Raw genomic sequence first — 18,357 nt, 5'->3', positions numbered from 1 at the left:
TGCCATCAGAGTTCACTCAGACATTACCAGCCACAACTTGAAGCCGTACATGATGGTTCCCCAGAACATGTCTGCAGGAGTAACACTGCTGCACCTTTCCGAAAAATACTGGGAGAATGGATAATCCCCCCCCCCCCCCGCCCTTTCCCACATCGCCGTCATTCTCTACGAATGGAAGTAATCTAGACCTGGGATAGTGCTGAATCGTGATTCAACACTGATCACAGTGCTTCACAGTTCGTCAGCAGTCCACACTTCTCAGTCACGGCACATACCAAGGCAGCTGTGTGTGCCTTGGTTTTGACAGCAGCTTATGTGTGGTATGGAAATTTCCTACTCTGGCTGCTGCTAGTCTCCGAGAATTGGTGCAGGTTGACACAGACCTACTTGTTTTTGGATGGGAGACGCAGATGGGAACGTGTTATGATGTGCTTTGGGCACAGGACGCCGATTTTGCCTTGTAGTGACCAGACGTGATAAGCAGAACGATGAGAACGAGTGTGCCTGCCATCACGTTAACTATGCAGTTCAACCCTGGACCAGATCCACATCCAAATGCTCCAAAAGTCTCAATGCTGCATGATTCGGCAAGTAGGCCAAAATAGACCCATAATGAGGCCTGTTTCACATTCTGTCATGTGCTGATAATGGTGTCTCACCCAACTATGCACACCTTCACGTTCTTGACAGTGACCACTCATCATCTGACACTCTTCACTCGAATCATATTCCCTACCAGGTCTTGTAAAAACACTAAACTGTCATGGAGAATTCCAACTCTAAATCATTTACGAACTCACCAATGGCGTGTACGTTTATGGAGTTACATTGTAATTCGACCATGTGTTTTCAGTTCATAACTTTTTTGTGAAACAGTGTACTTTGCTTAGCCTTATTGCTAATTGCAGATCGTCTTCACTTTCATATTTTATTACTTTATCATGTATGCATAGTAATGCTGTTAGATTAGTGTATTTGTCTAATTTAATTCTTCGATAATTAGCTGATTTCCAGTTTTTGAGGATATTGTTAATGTAAATGCAAGAAAAAGGATTGCCATCAAGTAGCAGTTCATATACACTCCTGGAAATTGAAATAAGAACACCGTGAATTCATTGTCCCAGGAAGGGGAAACTTTATTGACACATTCCTGGGGTCAGATACATCACATGATCACACTGACAGAACCACAGGCACATAGACACAGGCAACAGAGCATGCACAATGTCGGCACTAGTACAGTGTATATCCACCTTTCGCAGCAATGCAGGCTGCTATTCTCCCATGGAGACGATCGTAGAGATGCTGGATGTAGTCCTGTGGAACGGCTTGCCATGCCATTTCCACCTGGCGCCTCAGTTGGACCAGCGTTCGTGCTGGACGTGCAGACCGCGTGAGACAACGCTTCATCCAGTCCCAAACATGCTCAATGGGGGACAGATCCGGAGATCTTGCTGGCCAGGGTAGTTGACTTACACCTTCTAGAGCACGTTGGGTGGCACGGGATACATGCGGACGTGCATTGTCCTGTTGGAACAGCAAGTTCCTTTGCCGGTCTGTGAATGGTAGAACGATGGGTTCGATGACGGTTTGGATGTACCGTGCACTATTCAGTGTCCCCTCGACGATCACCAGTGGTGTACGGCCAGTGTAGGAGATCGCTCCCCACACCATGATGCCGGGTGTTGGCCCTGTGTGCCTCGGTCGTATGCAGTCCTGATTGTGGCGCTCACCTGCACGGCGCCAAACACGCATACGACCATCATTGGCACCAAGGCAGAAGCGACTCTCATCGCTGAAGACGACACGTCTCCATTCGTCCCTCCATTCACGCCTGTCGCGACACCACTGGAGGCTGGCTGCACGATGTTGGGGCGTGAGCGGAAGACGGCCTAACGGTGTGCGGGACCGTAGCCCAGCTTCATGGAGACGGTTGCGAATGGTCCTCGCCGATACACCAGGAGCAACAGTGTCCCTAATTTGCTGGGAAGTGGCGGTGCGGTCCCCTACGGCACTGCGTAGGATCCTACGGTCTTGGCGTGCATCCATGCGTCGCTGCGGTCCGGTCCCAGGTCGACTGGCACGTGCACCTTCCGCCGACCACTGGCGACAACATCGATGTACTGTGGAGACCTCACGCCCCACGTGTTGAGCAATTCGGCGGTACGTCCACCCGGCCTCCCGCATGCCCACTATACGCCCTCGCTCAAAGTCCGTCAACTGCACATACGGTTCACGTCCACGCTGTCGCGGCATGCTACCAGTGTTAAAGACTGCGATGGAGCTCCGTATGCCACGGCAAACTGGCTGACACTGACGGCGGCGGGGCACAAATGCTGCGCAGCTAGCGCCATTCGACGGCCAACACCGCGGTTCCTGGTGTGTCCGCTGTGCCGTGCGTGTGATCATTGCTTGTACAGCCCTCTCGCAGTGTCCGGAGCAAGTATGGTGGGTCTGACACACCGGTGTCAATGTGTTCTTTTTTCCATTTCCAGGAGTGTATGATATCAAGGTTTTAAAGCAAAGTCTCTCTTGAAGAAACTGAGAGGAAAGAGTAATCTCTAAGTGCATCACGAAATGCGAGGTATGCGCGAGAAACATGTGACCTCACGAGAATGTGAAGGTTTTAAATTAAGCTACGAAGTCTTCCCAAAGAAAGTCATCAGGAACTGGGTGGACTTTGTATGCATTTTCCTTTGGACACAATAAAAATGAGAAATGATAAGAGACTTCAACAAAAACAGTGCAGCAACGGATACAGGCAATGGCGCCTCTGAGGACATATAAGATATCCTGTGTGTTCACTATAGACGAAACAAGTTCAAGTGTGAGATTGTCTCAGTAACATGTTAGTTGATGAATGAAGGGAACATCGATGAGTAGACGTCACAGAAATCGTAACTGAGAGATTCGAAACCAAAATGATAAAATACAGAACTGTCTCCGGAATAATTCTAAAAATAGAAGCTGTTTGCCATACCGTCGCTGATCTTGAGAGCGGTGGAGTCTGTCGGGTCGAGCCACCAGATGGGCCGGTTGACCGGAGTGCCGTCCTCCACTGCCTGCTTCATCAGCTCGACGATCTTCGGGCCGTACTGAGCGCGCAAATCCGTCAGGTTGCGTGCGAGCTCCACCGTCTGTAAAAGTAGTCACACGTCACAGCCGTGAGCCGCCATGCTGAAACTAAAGTCATATAAGCATACCTCACAGTGTTACTACATAGAGATTGGCTTAATTTGTCGGTTCTTTGTACGTCACGCATTGTATGAACGCTGCGAAGCGATATCTACTTTAGAAGTGGCTTTTACAAACACGGAGTGTAGCAGGTAGGACGAGCACGGGACGCACCTCGTCGTCGTAGTCCCAGGGCACGGTGCGGAAGTGGACGGCGGGCATGAAGGCGCTGGCCTCCATCCAGCGGATGTACAGCTCGCGAGTGGCGATTTCGCCCGTCTTGGCGCTGCCGCCCACCCTCTCCGGCATCACGAAGGGGTAGCCCTGCAGGCTAATCTCCAGCAGCTTGGGCACCAGCGTCTTCAGGCCGTTCTGCGTGCTCCACGCCGTGTCCACCGCGTCCATGTGGAAGAAGTTGGGCAGGCGCTGGCTCTCGACGCCGGACCGCAGCCTCGCCATGGGCCCGAACTGGGCCACTGCCTCGGCGTACGCGTCGGTGTAGACCACGGGCGTCCTCTCGAGCGGTGTGAGCTGTGGCGGCTGCGGCAGGTAGCTGGTCTCGCCGAAGTCGAACATGAACGAGTCCACGCCCGTCTCGTTGCGGAGCACCTGCAAACAGATTACAAATAAAATTCCGTACCTGCGAAGCAAAGTAAGTGATGCATCCTAACTTCGAAAGACTATCTGATTCGTGGTTGGTACGCAGCCGTGAAGTAACAAGACTATTCTACCGATAATGAGGCACAGGCTGTGTGAAAAAAAAAATCACTTGAGTTCTCACTGGAAATAAATACAGAATCCACATTCCGGATTAGTCTCCCATTTGGATATCTGGAAGGAGACTGCCAGGGAGGAATGGAAAATCAAGAACTAAGTACCCGCATTAAAAAGGATGTAAGACATGGATACAATTTTTTTCTCCTTCTGTTTCATCTATTTATTGAACAATCACGGACGGAAATAAAAGTAAGTTTCAAGGGTGTTGGTCTCTGCAGCCACAGATCTACATCTACATCTACATTTATACTCCGCAAGCCACCCAACGGTGTGTGGCGGAGGGCACTTTACGTGCCACTGTCATTACCTCCCTTTCCTGTTCCAGTCGCGTATGGTTCGCGGGAAGAACGACTGTCTGAAAGCCTCTGTGCGCGCTCTAATCTCTCTAATTTTACATTCGTGATCTCCTCGGGAGGTATAAGTAGGGGGAAGCAATATATTCGATACCTCATCCAGAAACGCACTCTCTCGAAACCTGGCGAGCAAGCTACACCGCGAAGCAGAGCGCCTCTCTTGCAGAGTCCGCCACTTGAGTTTGTTAAACATCTGCGTAACGCTATCACGGTTACCAAATAACCCTGTGACGAAACGCGCCGCTCTTCTTTGAATCTTCTCTATCTCCTCCGTCAACCCGATCTGGTACGGATCCCACACTGATGAGCAATACTCAAGTATAGGTCGAACGAGTGTTTTGTAAGCCACCTCCTTTGTTGATGGACTACATTTTCTAAGGACTCTCCCAATGAATCTCAACCTGGTACCCGCCTTACCAACAATTAATTTTATATGATCATTCCACTTCAAATCGTTCCGCACGCATACTCCCAGATATTTTACAGAAGTAACTGCTACCAGTGTTTGTTCCGCTATCATATAATCATACAATAAAGGATCCTTCTTTCTATGTATTCGCAATACATTACATTTGTCTATGTTAAGGGTCAGTTGCCACTCCCTGCACCAAGTGCCTATCCGCTGCAGATCTTCCTGCATTTCGCTACAATTTTCTAATGCTGCAACTTCTCTGTATACTACAGCATCATCCGCGAAAAGCCGCATGGAACTTCCGACACTATCTACTAGGTCATTTATATATATTGTGAAAAGCAATGGTCCCATAACACTCCCCTGTGGCACACCAGAGGTTACTTTAACGTCTGTAGACGTCTCTCCGTTGATAACAACATGCTGCGTTCTGTTTGCTAAAAACTCTTCAATCCAGCCACACAGCTGGTCTGATATTCCGTAGGCTCTTACTTTGTTTATCAGGCGACAGTGCGGAACTGTATCGAACGCCTTCCGGAAGTCAAGAAAAATAGCATCTACCTGGGAGCCTGTATCTAATATTTTCTGGGTCTCATGAACAAATAAAGCGAGTTGGGTCTCACACGATCGCTGTTTCCGGAATTCATGTTGATTCCTACATAGTAGATTCTGAGTTTCCAAAAACGACATGATATTCGAGCAAAAAACATGTTCTAAAATTCTACAACAGATCGACGTCAGAGATATAGGTCTATAGTTTTGCGCATCTGCTCGACGACCCTTCTTGAAGACTGGGACTACCTGTGCTCTTTTCCAATCATTTGGAACCTTCCGTTCCTCTAGAGACTTGCGGTACACGGCTGTTAGAAGGGGGGCAAGTTCTTTCGCGTACTCTGTGTAGAATCGAATTGGTATCCCGTCAGGTCCAGTGGACTTTCCTCTGTTGAGTGATTCCAGTTGCTTTTCTATTCCTTGGACATTTATTTTGATGTCAGCCATTTTTTCGTTTGTGCGAGGATTTAGAGAAGGAACTGCAGTGCGGTCTTCCTCTGTGAAACAGCTTTGGAAAAAGGTGTTTAGTATTTCAGCTTTACGCTTGTCATCCTCTGTTTCAATGCCATCATCATCCCGGAGTGTCTGGATATGCTGTTTCGAGCCACTTACTGATTTAACGTAAGACCAGAACTTCCTAGGATTTTCTGTCAAGTCGGTACATAGAATTTTACTTTCGAATTCACCGAACGCTTCACGCATAGCCCTCCTTACGCTAACTTTGACATCGTTTAGCTTCTGTTTGTCTGAGAGGTTTTGGCTGCGTTTAAACTTGCAGTGAAGCTCTCTTTGCTTTCGCAGTAGTTTCCTAACTTTGTTGTTGTACCACGGTGGGTTTTTCCCGTCCCTCACAGTTTTACTCGGCACGTACCTGTCTAAAACGCATTTTACGATTGCCTTGAACTTTTTCCATAAACACTCAACATTGTCAGTGTCGGAACAGAAATTTTCGTTTTGATCTGTTAGGTAGTCTGAAATCTGCCTTCTATTACTCTTGCTAAACAGATAAACCTTCCGCCCTTTTTTTATATTCCTATTAACTTCCAAATTCAGGGATGCTGCAACGGCCTTATGATCACTGATTCCCTGTTCTGCACTTACAGAGTCGAAAAGTTCGGGTCTGTTTGTTACCAGTAGGTCCAAGATGTTATCTCCACGAGTCGGTTCTCTGTTTAATTGCTCGAGGTAATTTTCGGATAGTGCACTCAGTATAATGTCACTCGATGCTCTGTCCCTACCACCCGTCCTAAACATCTGAGTGTCCCAGTCTATATCTGGTAAATTGAAATCTCCACCTAAGACTATAACATGCTGAGAAAATTTATGTGAAATGTATTCCAAATTTTCTCTCAGTTGTTCTGCCACTAATGCTGCTGAGTCGGGGGGTCGGTAAAAGGAGCCAATTATTAACCTAGCTCGGTTGTTGAGTGTAACCTCCACCCATAATAATTCACAGGAACTATCCACTTCTACTTCACTACAGGATAAACTACTACTAACAGCGACGAACACTCCACCACCGGTTGCATGCAATCTATCCTTTCTAAACACCGTCTGTACCTTTGTAAAAATTTCGGCAGAATTTATCTCTGGCTTCAGCCAGCTTTCTGTACCTATAACGATTTCAGCTTCAGTGCTTTCTATCAGCGCTTGAAGTTCCGGTACTTTACCAACGCAGCTTCGACAGTTTACAACTACAATACCGATTGCTGCTTGGTCCCCGCATGTTCTGACTTTGCCCCGCACCCGTTGAGGCTGTTGCCCTTTCTGTACTTGCCCGAGGCCATCTAACCTAAAAAACCGCCCAGCCCACGCCACACAACCCCTGCTACCCGTGTAGCCGCTTGTTGCGTGTAGTGGACTCCTGACCTATCCAGCGGAACCCGAAACCCCACCACCCTATGGCGCAAGTCGAGGAATCTGCAGCCCACAAGGTCGCAGAACCGTCTCAGCCTCTGATTCAGACCCTCCACTCGGCTCTGTACCAAAGGTCCGCAGTCAGTCCTGTCGACGATGCTGCAGATGGTGAGCTCTGCTTTCATCCCGTTAGCGAGACTGGCAGTCTTCACCAAATCAGATAGCCGCCGGAAGCCAGAGAGGATTTCCTCCGATCCATAGCGACACACATCATTGGTGCCGACATGAGCGACCACCTGCAGATGGGTGCACCCTGTACCCTTCATGGCATCCGGAAGGACCCTTTCCACATCTGGAATGACTCCCCCCGGTATGCACACGGAGTGCACTTTGGTCTTCTTCCCCTCCCTTGCTGCCATATCCCTAAGGGGCCCCATTACGCGCCTGACGTTGGAGCTCCCAACTACCAGTAAGCCCACCCTCTGCGACCGCCCGGATCTTGCAGACTGAGGGGCAACCTCTGGAACAGGACAGGCAGCCATGTCAGGCCGAAGATCAGTATCAGCCTGAGTATCAGCCAGAGACAGAGCCTGAAACCGGTTCGTCAGACAAACTGGAGAGGCCTTCCGTTCAGCCCTCCGGAATGTCTTTCGCCCCCTGCCACACCTTGAGACGACCTCCCACTCTACCACAGGTGAGGGATCAGCCTCAATGCGGGCAGTATCCCGGGCAACCACAGTCTTAGCCCGATCGGGGGATGCGTGGGACGAGCTGGCCGTCCCCGACAAACTCCCATCCGGACCCCCACAGTGATGCCCATTGGCAACAGCCTCAAGCTGTGTGACCGAAGCCAACACTGCCTGAAGCTGGGAGCGAAGGGATGCCAACTCAGCCTGCATCCGAACACAGCAGTTGCAGTCCCTATCCATGCTAAAAACTTGTGCAAAGAACGTCTGAACTAATCTACACAGAGCGCAAACAAATCGACACAAAATTTAAGCGGTTATTAAAATACGAGATTGCCTAGTAAATGCAGTAACTTGTGCACTGCTGACACACTGCTCGGCGGCGGAAGGAGACTACGCGAATTTACACTATTCAGGTACTAAAACGCGATGCTACAACTCTCAAATACTATAATACGCCCGAAATTTATGAATTAAACAATGCAAGTACCAAAAACACGCAAATAAATTAAGAATTAAACTATGTAACAAATGAGGTAGCTAGGAGTATACGACTTGCTGCTGCAGCTGCTTATCCAACGGCGGCAGGGAGCACACTGACTGTGACCAACCGACACTGGCCGTTCAAAACAAAAACATAAGACAGACGACTACGCGAATTTACACTATTCAGGTACTAAAGCGCGATGCTACAACTCTCAAATACTATAATACGCCCGAAATTTATGAATTTAACAATGCAAGTACCAAAAACACGCAAATAAATTAAGAATTAAACTATGTAACAAATGAGTGAGCTAGGAGTATACGAGTTGCTGCTGCAGCTGCTTATCCAACGGCGGCAGGGAGCACACTGACTGTGACCAACCGACACTGGCCGTTCAAAACAAAAACATAAGACAGACGACTACGCGAATTTACACTATTCAGGTACTAAAACGCGATGCTACAACTCTCAAATACTATAATACGCACGAAATTTATGAATTAAACAATGCAAGTAACAAAAACACGCAAAGAAATTAAGAATTAAACTATGTAACAAATGAGTGAGCTAGGAGTATACGAGTTGCTGCTGCAGCTGCTTATCCAACGGCGGCAGGGAGCACTCCCTCTGTTTAGCACTCCTCTTCATCTGCATGTGTGAAGAACATCCCATCTCACTGATCATATTGTTTAAATATGAAGTTTGATGTTCGCGGTCGTCCCCTCATTTTCTTCCTTAATGATTTTCCCCCGAAATTATTTTGTAGAAGTGTGTCATGTCTAATTAAGTGTCGAGGAGTTTTGCTTTGGGTTGGTCTAGAACTTAATGAGTCGATTCTTCTCTCCTGTTTCTTGTAGGACCATATCATTCGTTATTCGACTAGAATTATGGGAACTCTAGAGGAAAGTACTGTAGGCGAAGACATTGGCAGAACTGCACACAATAAATAACAGATGACGTGAGGTGGTAGTGTTACTCCACCAACCAGCACAGCAGAGGAGTTCGTAGCTCCTGCATCAAACATGTTAGAAGACTGACGATTACAAAAAAAGTCATCATTTATTTCCATAAGGCAGTCTTTAAGTGTTCATTTATAGCATTTCTTCTGGGCACACCACGCACATCATTCGATCATTCGCTCAGTGTTGTAAACGATTCACTGAGGTCTTCCTAACAACGTAATTCGATAGTGTGTATTTGGAATGACAAGAAACAAAAGTATAAGCTAACCCGAAAATTAAAGTACACTAATAGGCAAACAGCAGCGGTGAGTTTGAAAAATTTCACTGAATGTGACGCTCCGTGATGATTTCTTCTATGCCAGTCACTGCGTGCAGTCTTATGTAGATGGATTAATTTAAATTTAATGAACCGATGGCAAATACCCCTAAGTAAGTAAATAAAAAACTCACTAACCAATTCTCGATTTCTCCTTTTATATCACTCTCTTGTGTGCTTAAGATTATGGATTGGTGAGCTACAGATCCCTGCTCTGTGTGTTAAATGTCAAATATTCCAACTGCTCATCATATGAAATGTCTCTATGGCCTGCCCAGACGCATGAAAAGGATATAATGTCAGTAGAAATCCGTTTGCAAGCAACCTATATTTTTTGCAGAATGCATGTCTAAAACCCTTAGAACAACCAAAAGTGAGTATTTTTCTTTTTTCAAAATTAAAGTAACCATAAGAATTTCTCCAAGCGATTGGTCCTACGCTACTTACATAGAGTCATACTTTGTAAATGATTTCTATGCCATAGACACTAGAATTTGTAGCGAATGCACTCACCGCAACTCGATCAGTCCACCAAGCTACCGCATCAGGATTGGTGAAGTCGATAATGCCGGCCCATCCACCCCACCAGCGAGTACTGATGCTGCCATTGTCATTGCGCACAAAGTAGCCTTTGGACTGTGCCTCAGAGTAGAAGGGTTCGCAGTCTCTGTTTATAAATGGGTGTATCCACAATGCGACGGGGAATCCCAGTGCGTGGAGGTCGTCCACGAGCGCCTTCATGTCGGGAAACTTGGTGGTGTCCGGGGTGAAGCTTCCGCGGCAGCTCTCCCAGAAGTTGGCTATTTCGAGAAGGCTGTAGCCGAACCCGTGCTCGATTATGCCTGCGGCGCGCTCTCTCACGTTCTGTTCGGGTGGCCCCACTTCCCAGAAGGGCTGAACACCCAAGCGTTCGTCCGGAATCGCCGTAGGCTTGCCCAGGTACTTCTGGATCCCGACCAAGTGCGCCTCCTTCGCGTCACCGTACGTACACAGCTCGTATTCCAGCACGTTGTCGCTTCGGTCCTCTGGGTAGGGAGAGGCGTTCTCGGCACTGAAGCACAGTTTATTACTCGTCTGATTGCCGTTTTGGTCGACGAAGAGAGGAACGTTCGTGTGGACGTGGACGAGTCTTCCGTCGGAGAAGACCCAGTAGCGCGTCGCGATGGTGGCGTGGTCTGTGTGTTCGGCGACGTATGGGTGGTGGTTGTACACGTTGTTCTCGATGGGCCAGGTGCGGTAGGTCGATTCGACACCACCGTAGATGTGGCTCCTCAGGTGCCGCTGACACATTGTGATTATCTCACTCGGATTGTCTTTGGTGTGCCGGATCCAGAGACATTCGCCCGACCTGTCCTGGTGGCGGACGAGAACTCTGGAGGCGCCAAAGTCGAAGGACTCCTCGTTTCCACGAGTCTCGTGGCGTGGAACTGCAGACCGCTGGTTGCTGGAGGCTTCGATGTATCCCACCTCTACCTCGTCTCCACCTGCAACGTACAAGCACATAGTTGCTGTGAGCGAACGTAACGACAGTCAGTAAGACATGAAACAACTATCATAAAATACAATGGGACACAATTTTTTAATTATGTAAAAGAATATATAAAACATACATAGTCTTCAATGTTGAAACACGGGAAACATGTAGGTTTCTACATTGCAGAAATATACTTTCATCTTACTTGTAACAGGTACGTGAGTCGACTGCAGTGACCTTGGCTGGCTTTTCTTTATACCTTTGTGTCTTAGTGTACGACCCGCCATTTCCGCTCTCAAACAAGGAATGTGTAACTATTATTTTGACAAGCCTGTATATGTATCCCTGCGCTTTCTTATCGGCAGTTGTACTCTCTAATGAACACTATGATGTAACGTAAGTAAGAGCACAGACATTGTGTGGAACTATTATTTTGCATGTCTTGAGTAATGCGCAGGGACAACGAGCTAATTTAAAATGGACGACGATCGAAGTAACTTCGCGAGAGGAAATATCTGCTTGTGCAAGGTGTTAACAGTTCTCAGGGTCGTCGACCTATATTCAGGAGCCGCTAAATACCTTACATAAATAAAGATACTTTTGAAAAAATGTTCTCTGTATAACAGAAGTTAAAGGTTGTTTTAAGTATCAGTCGATGTTCCGTGTCTCAGTTCCAAGATTCAACGTTAATCTTGACAAAGATTTTAACTTACAAGAGGACATGAATCTGAATAGTCTATATATGGGTTCTGAATTCAAATTGCACTTCTTATGTTATTTAATGCTAGTGTAAATTAGTTACATTCTTTCTATTAGCAGCAGTAGCCCTGTTGTTGAAGAACAAGTTCAGTAAGTTCTGTTTTCTTTCTTGTGTACTGGTGTGACCTGTGCTACTTTTCAGTCCTTAGGTAGGAATCTTTCGCTGAACGACTGGGTGTATATTACTGAATCAGCATGCTCCGAAAGTAATGCAATTGGTTTGCAATCTGGATAGGAAAACGTCCCTATTTGACTTACATTGCTTCACTACTCCGAGAGGATCTAGTTCGGAATTCTTTATGTTGGCGCCTTTTCTTGATTCTGATTATTGAACCCTCTTTGGTGAATGAATTCACGAACTTTTAGTAACTCTCGTTTAGTGGTGTTGACATCGATAATATTATCATTGGAATCGTGCCCTGAGAGTGGTGATTGGTTTTTACCACTGGCACAATTTACACCCTAGCAGAACCTTACATACCATGGAAGGAATGAAGACTATGTCTTAGAAGGTCGTCAAGCGAATTATCATGTGCTTTTTAAATACATATGTTTTAAAGAACGGCATCGTGAAAACACCAACAGGCGCTGCAATGTGTATTCATTTACCATCTACCGGTCACAGTCAGTCAACCTTTCTAAAGCGTGGATATTAATTTCAATGATGGTTCCCTGGTGTCGAGTACATAACTGTTATAAAAGACAGCAGATGTCACTGATGTATATGTAAACAGTGTCGTATACAAATTGATTGCACAGTTAAGTGCATAAGATTTGAATCACTTTAGTTTGTACCTTTGTGCTTTTTGCTCAAAGAGCAGTACTCTGGCATCAACTGAACTCCCTGCATTCCTATTGGCTAACGGCAGAAGTTTAAATGACCAACATAATGGATACAACTAAAGTCGCTGTATTTCATAAATTTTTCTTTCTTGTAGTTTGGTGTCTGATTTTAAGAATCTATAAGTGCGGTAATCTGCACATGAACTCACAAATCGTTATCTCGAAGATACGCTCACAGTTGCGAAGCACCAATTTCCCTTCATGCCTTATGCCTTCCTCAACGTGATGTCAGCTTTCAGCAGTATAACTGTCAGTGTCTAGGAATCAGAACCATGCTACAGTGATTTGATTTCTATGCGACCAAATTCTCCTGATGTAAATCCAATGGAATCCATCTCGGTCGCTATCGGTCGCCGTCACAGCGTACGCATATCAGCGGCCTATTATTTACGCGAATTACGTGATCTTTGTGTAGACATCTAGTGCCACATAACTGCTCAAACCTACCAGCAAACTGTCGGATGCCTGATGCGCAAGTTCAGTGATGTATCTTGTCTGAAAGATGGACAAACAAACTGTTAAGAAGGTGCTCATAATGTTTTGGCTCATCAATCGATTTCCCATTTAAATTAATTTCTAACTAAAATTTGTAAATTTAGTTTGTAACAAATTTTATTGGAAAATTTAATATTCCGAATTTGGGCCATTTCAGACGTCATATCAGATGGGCCTCTCCAACAGGCAGTTATTTAATTGAGAATCCATTTAATGTTCATTCTTATCGACAGTAATTCGAAGAACAAGTGAAATTATATGATAGAAGTAGCGCTGATACATAAATATACACGGAAACTTTCGTCTTCTCTTCTACCTCATAGAATCAAAAGAATCTGACCACACCTGTGTAATGCAGAACTGACCGCTAGATGGCTTGAGAGGTGGACCCGCTGGTATGAGATGTGGTAGGGAGTATTGTCAGTAGAGGAGCAGTAACAGAAGAATGGATCAGTCAGGAGACCTTGGACACTTCCAAAGCTGAGAAGTCATGTAATGTCACCTGAGAAACCAATCCATTTTGGATATTTGAACCTTTTGAATCTGGTGAAGTCAACTGGTTGATGATGTGATTATGAAATGGAAACGTGAAACAGTAACCACAGCTAAAGCAAGAGCTATCAGACCTGATGTACGTAGGATAGGGATCGTCGAAGATTCCAGAGGCTGACTGTAAAAAAATCGCGTGAAACCAGAGGGAGGAATTACTGGTGAGTTCCAAAGTGCTGCCAGTAGTCCAGCTAGACCAGCGACGGTGTGCAGAGAGCTGGAATGAACCAGTAAACCCCGGCTAATTGAATAGTCAGACTCCAGCGTATAAACAGCTTCAAATGTCTGAACGCCATGCAATTGAGTTTATGTGACAAATCATTGACTATGAGCATGTAAGCGAGAATAAGCATGCAAAAATTTTGAAATTATGCTTAAACTTGGGATTCGTTAAAAGTTGTCATTTGTGAAACACTGCACTAACATAGTCTGGATAATATGCACCGAGTATCACACAAAAAGCAAATTTTTTTATGCATTTCAATGTTTATGACGTCATGTCACCTGAACTATGTAATATATGATGAGGCATCTTTGCAAGTATTTTCATTGACATATGTCGATACAGTCTCCATATTGTGGTGGAAATAAATTAGACAGTAAAGATACAATAAATTGAAACAACTTGCATGTTGAAGTTCCACTCTGTCCCATTTTAATCGGAAGCTAGGTATTCACTTGTGAAAATGTCTATGACATCTTATCTCCTGAAATGTATGCTGAACAATGAAGTAATTTTGCAGGTACATTCAGTCGTATATATACATACAGCATAAAAAATGTATCGTGAATATGATCGGTAGTAAAGAAGTAATAAATTAAAATGACATGTCTGATGTTAAAATTTTACTGTGTGGGCAGTGAAGCTGTAGTAAGAGATAAAGTATTTTTCTTTCATCACTTTGTGTTTGTGTGTGTGGTGAAGGAGGGAGAAGGGGGTCTAGCGAGAAAGGCTTTTAGTAAAGGGCTAAAATTATATGTAAAGTGTGCTGAAAGTTGATAAGTGCTCTCATTCTGAAATACTGTATGAATGAGATCTGTATATTTGCATGCTATCAGTTACATTGTCTCAAGAAAAATACATGCTTTCTAACTGTTAGTACCTGTCTTATTGTGTTAAACTTTTATCATAGGAGTATATGTCTAAATTAGTTAATTATGATAGTATTTTCACTTTAAAGTTCAACTAATAGTTATGCGAAATAGTTAAATTTAAAATTTATTTGTCCCTAGGAACCGTTAGCGATCTTAAGTAATGGACTGTGCTGTACCCTGTAGCAATCGAGGGAAAGATCTGGGTTCAGCGAATGTCAGGAGAAGATTGTATACCATCATTTTTAGTGCCAACAGTGAAGTATGAAGTAGTGGTAAAGTAAGGGTTGTTTTACATGGCCAATATGTGCTCTCCTTATTGCAGAGGATTTCGAAATTTTTACAGAATTGTGTAATGTGTACAGCAGAGGAAGAATTCAGAGATGGTGACTGCTTTTACTAGGATGAGGAAGCACCCTGTCATAAAGCAGCATATGTGATGTAATGGTCTGCAGATAATACCATTTCTGAAATGGGCTGGCCTGCCCCAGAGTCCTGACCTCAATTTAATGGAACACCTTTGACATGACTTAGAATGCCGACTTTGCATCGGTCATCAGTGTCTAACATTATAACCTTCTCTTGTTTGGGGAAGAATGGGCTCTCATCCTCTGGAGACATTCAGGCACCTAACTGAGAGTATACTCATCAGAGTATAAGCTATCAAAAAGCTGAAGGGTGAATACACCCTATATTAATGTCAACTAACAGGTGTCAGGATACTTTTGATCAATTAGTGTAGTGGTGGGTTTCAGACACTGACAGGATGCAGTGAAGGTGTTGTGTAGAAACTGTGGCAGCTTGCAGCAGCGCATAGCCAGCAGGCTGCCCGCCCTGGACAGCCCCCGCACGCAGCGCCCTCGGCCCACACTCACCCCTGTCGGACAGCAGCAGGATGCGGCCGCTGGTCTGGTCGTAGCGGGTGCTGAGCCCGGCTGCGGCAGACGCCACCAGGGCAGCCAGCAGCAGCAGCGTCGCGGGCGTCCACATGGCTGCGACAGACGAGCGAGAAAATCAGTCTTCTTGTAGCCGTGCGACACTTTAAGTGACAGGTAAAAAAGGCTTAGCTGGTGCTGCAAGTTCTCAACACGTGGCATCCGGTGATGAAACACACACCATAACACAGGATTATCTTTATCATAAATGGGTGCCATTTGCATAGTGAGGCGTGGGTTAACCTCTGTAGTTCATTTCCAAAATAAATTCTTGCGTAATTTTAGCGTATTACGTTTTTGTACACCCACCAAATACCTTCCAAATTAGCAATATAAGTTAATCATATAGTTAAAAACAGCATAAAAACAGTATTTTGTCAGCTTGTTGCAACACCATCAAGAACCACATCAAGAAAGAAAAAACTCTAATGAGGACATATAATGTGCCAAAAACCTGCAAAACAATCAGGATTCCCCAAAATAACCAATAATCGAGAAGTGGTCTTGCTCATCATATTCTTTAGTATCAGTTAATTACAGTATGGGATTTGTTACTCGAATATGATTAGTACCACTTGCTGATTGCTACAGAATTCTTTATATGTCATAATGTCGTAAATAAGAAGTAAACTCTCGCATTGCAGAAAAACTGTTGTAATGCTGTTCATTCATGGTGAACAATGATTTCATCGGAATCTGTGATGTTACACATCATAGGCGACAGATTGTTGTAGCAAATCAATGCAATCAGGCTCGAGACATATATGATTTTGTAATCGCCTAGTTCAGTGTCACGAGCTGTAAATAATCTCTTGAGATTCAGCTTCTAAGTCTTGATGATTACATCCCCCGAAAAATTTACAACTATTTAACGATCGCTTGTCCAAGAATGGAGTAGTGTATCATTGAGCATCTGAAGTGGATTGACTGCTTCTCTCAGTGAAACTGTTTTGGAAAGACGTTTAGTATTTAGGCCTTCGGTGTGTCATCCTCCGTTTAGATGCCAAACATTGTCTGGAGAGATGAGTTAGATTCGTTTTCTGACGTAACGCAAGACCAAAACTTCTTAAAGTTTACTGTCACGTCAGCTGATACAATTTCACTGTAGAGTACGTTGAATGGCTACGTTTAAATTTTCAGTGTAGCTCCCTTTACTTTCGTATCCTCTTTGTAACACGTCTGTCGAACCACGGCCGATCTCTGACATCCCTCACAATTTTGCTTGGCACATACCTCTCTACAGCATGTTGTACAATACTCTTGAACTTTCTCTACTCATTCTCACAATTATTAATGCTGTAGAGGATATTGTCATGCTGACTGCTGAGGTAATCTCATATCTGATCCTTGTGGCTATTACTAAGCAGAAATATCTCCCTACCTTTCGTTATATTCCTATTTACGCCCGTATTGAATGATGCTGTCCCGTACTGATTTAGTCGAAGAATTCGAGCCTGTTGGTGACCAGGAGATCTAACATATTGCTTTCACAAGTCTGTTCTCTGATTATCTGTTCAAGGTAATCCTCGGATAAAGCATTTATAAACATTTCACCTGATTCCCTATCCTTAGTTCCCAGCAAAACCACTCGAGTCACACAGTGTGTATGTCGTAATCTGTAATCATCATCTAATACTAAAACACGACCAGCAAATTTACGCGAAGTATTCTACAAGTGTCCCCCAAGAGCTTCGCACCACTGCTGGTGAGGCAGGGGATCTACAAAAAGCATTCGATGACCATGTTTGTTCCACCTTTAACGCTTCCAAGCAAATGAATTCGAATTAGAATGTGTACTAACCTCACTAGAAATTATCTCATTTGTTACAGTTATAAACACACTTGCACCATCGGCGTCCAATCAATTCTTGCAATAAACGTGCCAATCTTAACTGATAATTTCATTACTGTTTACATACGGTTTCAGACGTCTGTTTGTCCCTAGTACCAGCTGTTCATTGTCATCGTTTGTAAGCTGACTAGTTCTGGGATTTGGCTATTTCTATACTACCAAGAGCAGGAGCACGGTCTCCCATTTCTGCCTTGTGACCCGCTGCGTTACTGGAATCCACAGCGTTTAGTATTATAATTTCTCTCCCTTTCTCCAACGGTAATGTTAAAAGGCTAAAGAGTAGTACTATACAATAATCTTTACTTTCACAGTTAGCGGCCACAACAAATTCTGACAATGCCATAACAAACAAACTTAAACAGTCGCGAATTACACTAATTAACATGTATATCACCCGTAACAGGTGATGGCTTACCTCTAAGCAGTCTGGGAGTCGCCGTGAAATGGAGAGTAGCTGGCGAGACAGTTGTGTTGCCTTAGCGGGCGTATATATAGCTAAAACTGAACAGTTAATGTCTTTAATAATTACCGAGATACCTGTCTGGTACGTCAGCGATGCAATTATTATCTGCTAATAGTATGATGAGCGGTTTACTCACGCCAAAGTAATCAAAGCTCATCATAATTGTCGCACTCGAGATATTATCTGGATCAGGTGATATTTAGCATTACAATGTTCAACTGCTTTATCTCATGCTAGAAGGAAAGCCCACGACACAAGTTAGAAATAATTTTATCTCCCGTTAAGAGAGTGTTTTTAACAATCCCCAATCCCTTTTATC

At 44.7% G+C, this 18,357-nt stretch overlaps 1 protein-coding gene across 4 annotated transcripts in view; it reads right to left on the bottom strand.

Moving 5' to 3' along the window:
- LOC126187985 (myogenesis-regulating glycosidase-like) overlaps positions 1–18,033 on the bottom strand; it is a 60,139-nt gene extending 42,106 nt beyond the window's left edge. For 2 of the 4 annotated variants that reach the window (XM_049929390.1, XM_049929388.1), the window contains exons 1-5: positions 17,991–18,033; positions 15,664–15,780; positions 10,090–11,060; positions 3,349–3,783; positions 2,981–3,137 (exon numbers count right to left, since the gene is read on the bottom strand). In XM_049929390.1, coding sequence (XP_049785347.1) covers positions 2,981–3,137; positions 3,349–3,783; positions 10,090–11,060; positions 15,664–15,778 — 1,678 coding nt within the window. In that variant the 5' untranslated portion in view covers positions 15,779–15,780; positions 17,991–18,033. The remainder of the gene's footprint in view (positions 1–2,980; positions 3,138–3,348; positions 3,784–10,089; positions 11,061–15,663; positions 15,781–17,990) is intronic. The other 2 variants (XM_049929389.1, XM_049929391.1) reach the window with 2 other exon arrangements.
- Between the last annotated feature and the right edge of the window lie 324 nt (positions 18,034–18,357).

This window comes from Schistocerca cancellata, chromosome 5, assembly GCF_023864275.1.
Source record: "Schistocerca cancellata isolate TAMUIC-IGC-003103 chromosome 5, iqSchCanc2.1, whole genome shotgun sequence".
NCBI classification, from domain to species: domain Eukaryota; kingdom Metazoa; phylum Arthropoda; class Insecta; order Orthoptera; family Acrididae; genus Schistocerca; species Schistocerca cancellata.
Note: the sequence above shows the minus strand (reverse complement) of the source record. Positions and strands in the feature narration are given on the sequence as shown.